General features: G+C 36.4%; 1 protein-coding gene across 1 annotated transcript in view; it reads right to left on the bottom strand.

Moving 5' to 3' along the window:
* Positions 1-1,110: 1,110 nt before the first annotated feature.
* Positions 1,111-2,421, bottom strand: part of LOC118742064 (trichohyalin-like) — a 12,788-nt gene continuing 11,477 nt past the window's right edge. The window contains exon 2 of the mRNA XM_036474032.1: positions 1,111-1,466. Coding sequence (XP_036329925.1) covers positions 1,111-1,466 — 356 coding nt within the window. The remainder of the gene's footprint in view (positions 1,467-2,421) is intronic.

Raw genomic sequence — 2,421 nt, 5'->3', positions numbered from 1 at the left:
AAAAAAAGACAAAAACGGAAAAATAATCAAAAAATTCATTTATGTTAGAATTTTGATATTACAATTAAAAAGAGAAATCACTTTTTTAAAGGAAGAAAAGGCATTAAAGGCAAGTATCTTAAAAGGCAAAAAAAGTCAACATCAATGTATTGTCATCTGATGTGCAAAAAGTAACTGGCTAGGATCGCCACTGAAATGCAAAAAACTCGTAAATAATAAAAAAATTAAAATTCACATTTGGATTGATATGATAAATTTCATCGAATTTTAACTCTCCACATCGTTTTATGCAATAAAAATTTATTAGGCACGACCTGTTGCATTTCAGTGATGATGTAAGTTAGGGCTTTCTGGTCCATCGCCAAAAAAAAAAAAAAATCAACCGGAATTATGTATGGGGTATTCACAACGGTGTCGTTAGTGTCGTGAACTTCAAAAGCTTAGATAAATGTTTAGAAAACTTGAAACCAGAACCAATTTTTTTTTAACACTGAAAACTCATAATATGACTTTTATCGTAGCTTGCCAAGCCCCTTAATATATTTTTTGCCGTTTAAAGTTTACGACATATGTACAACATTATGACAACTTCGACCCAGTTGTGAATACCCCAATAATATATTTAATGAACTATTTAGATTAATGCGGGCTGGCGCGGTTTGAAAATACATATCTCAAAAATCTAATTTTTTTTTGTTTTGTTTGATAAAATATTAGACAATTTTATGCAGAAAGTTTAAACTCACGTTTTTCTATTATCTGAGGGGATTTTTTGAGTATTTTACTTTTTACTAATTTCGCTTATAAAGTGCTCACATCAATTTTGATATTTTTTCGAAACATTTTGGCGGAAGTTTTCAAATATTTAATAATCCTCAAGTACCGATATATTTTGGTATGGAGAATGAGTCACCCTAATGTACATACCTACCAATTGTGTATGCATGTCCTATGTGGTGCGTACTTATAAATGGAGCTGACTTCAAGTTGGTACTTTTTGTTGAAAATCAGAGTAATGAAGTTGGCAAAGGTACGGTTTTTTGCGCCCAATTTTTTTGGGAAGTTTTTAATTCCACAAATTTTATTTTACCATCTGTTCCACGCTGCCAACTAACGATTTTTTCGCAGTGGTGGTGGTGGAGACGATGGTGGTGGCGATTGCGTTTGTGGTGGCTTGAATGTCAAACATATTACAGTCTTAACGCCACCACCACTGCGATCCTCATTGACATTTGACGGCGCATCTTCCTCGTATGTACCATCACTTTCCGCATCATCAGAGTAACAGCAATCTGTAGAAGATGCCGGCTGCGTGGTGCGACGTGAACATGTAATTCGGCTTGGATTATCTATTGAGGATGCTTCTGATTGCGTAAACGATGCTGTGGGTGGCGGTAGTCTGCGTGGCTGCGCTCTGCATTTAGGTCTTTGTTGTGTTGTATGCTGCCCTTCGATGGGATAGCTAGCTATTTTCATAGAACCACAGCAACATGGACAATTGCTTCGCTCTTGGCCACACGATACACATCTATTGCGGCGGGAATCATTTCTGTTGGTGTCATTTGATGTTCTCCAATTTCGGCTATGACTGCGGCTTAGACTTCCGTGGTGGCTACAATTTTGATATCGACTTGTTCGTCTGGATCTTTGGCCACTACTTCTTTGTCGATCATGTCGTTGAGATCGACTTTTACCACAGCCCATTATTTTCAATGAAACGTCGGACGGAAAGCGCAGTTTTTACATACATACATACATATGTATGTTTTTTTGTTTTATATACAACAGAAATTTTGTGGAAACAAAAATATGAAGCTACGAAATAAAAACGAATAAATGGAAAAATATTTCAACTGTTTTTTTTTTATCACTTGGCATATTTCAAAAGAAACAAGTATAATTCATGGTGAAATAAAATTATTGTGCGCTCGGGTATAAAAATGTGGTGCAATTAACATTGCGAGCCCATTAAACATCGTGTAGGGATTACGATCGTTAAAACACGATCAATTGTTGGGTATACCCAGAGACTCGAGCCAGTCTGATACTGCATTACAGAGGACCACGTGTTCCAACGATTTTTGCAGGGCTAAAGGATACACGCATACATACATAAGCAAAGTCGTCAAGATTTACACTACAAAATCAGTTCTAATGAATGCTAATGAATGTATAAAAGAGACGGCGATATTCGCCAAGCATATAGCAAGTTGCGAATTGAACGGCATTTGCCTTAAATCCAAAGCCTTGATAAGCAGAACTCATCATTTGAATGCTCGAATGTTCCACCGATTAGCGCATGGAAAAGTACACACTTTTCTGGGAGAAAGTTCCATAACACTGTGCAATAATTTGAGGGTCATTGTCTGGGGTCGGAATGATACCCATATAGTAAAACCTCAAAATCGTTTTACATACTTT

Source organism: Rhagoletis pomonella, unplaced genomic scaffold (genome assembly GCF_013731165.1).
Source record: "Rhagoletis pomonella isolate Grant_MI unplaced genomic scaffold, Rhpom_1.0 Rhpom_scaffold_00006, whole genome shotgun sequence".
NCBI lineage: Eukaryota > Metazoa > Arthropoda > Insecta > Diptera > Tephritidae > Rhagoletis > Rhagoletis pomonella.
The sequence above is the reverse complement of the archived record's forward strand: the minus strand, read 5'-3'. Positions and strand labels throughout refer to the sequence as shown.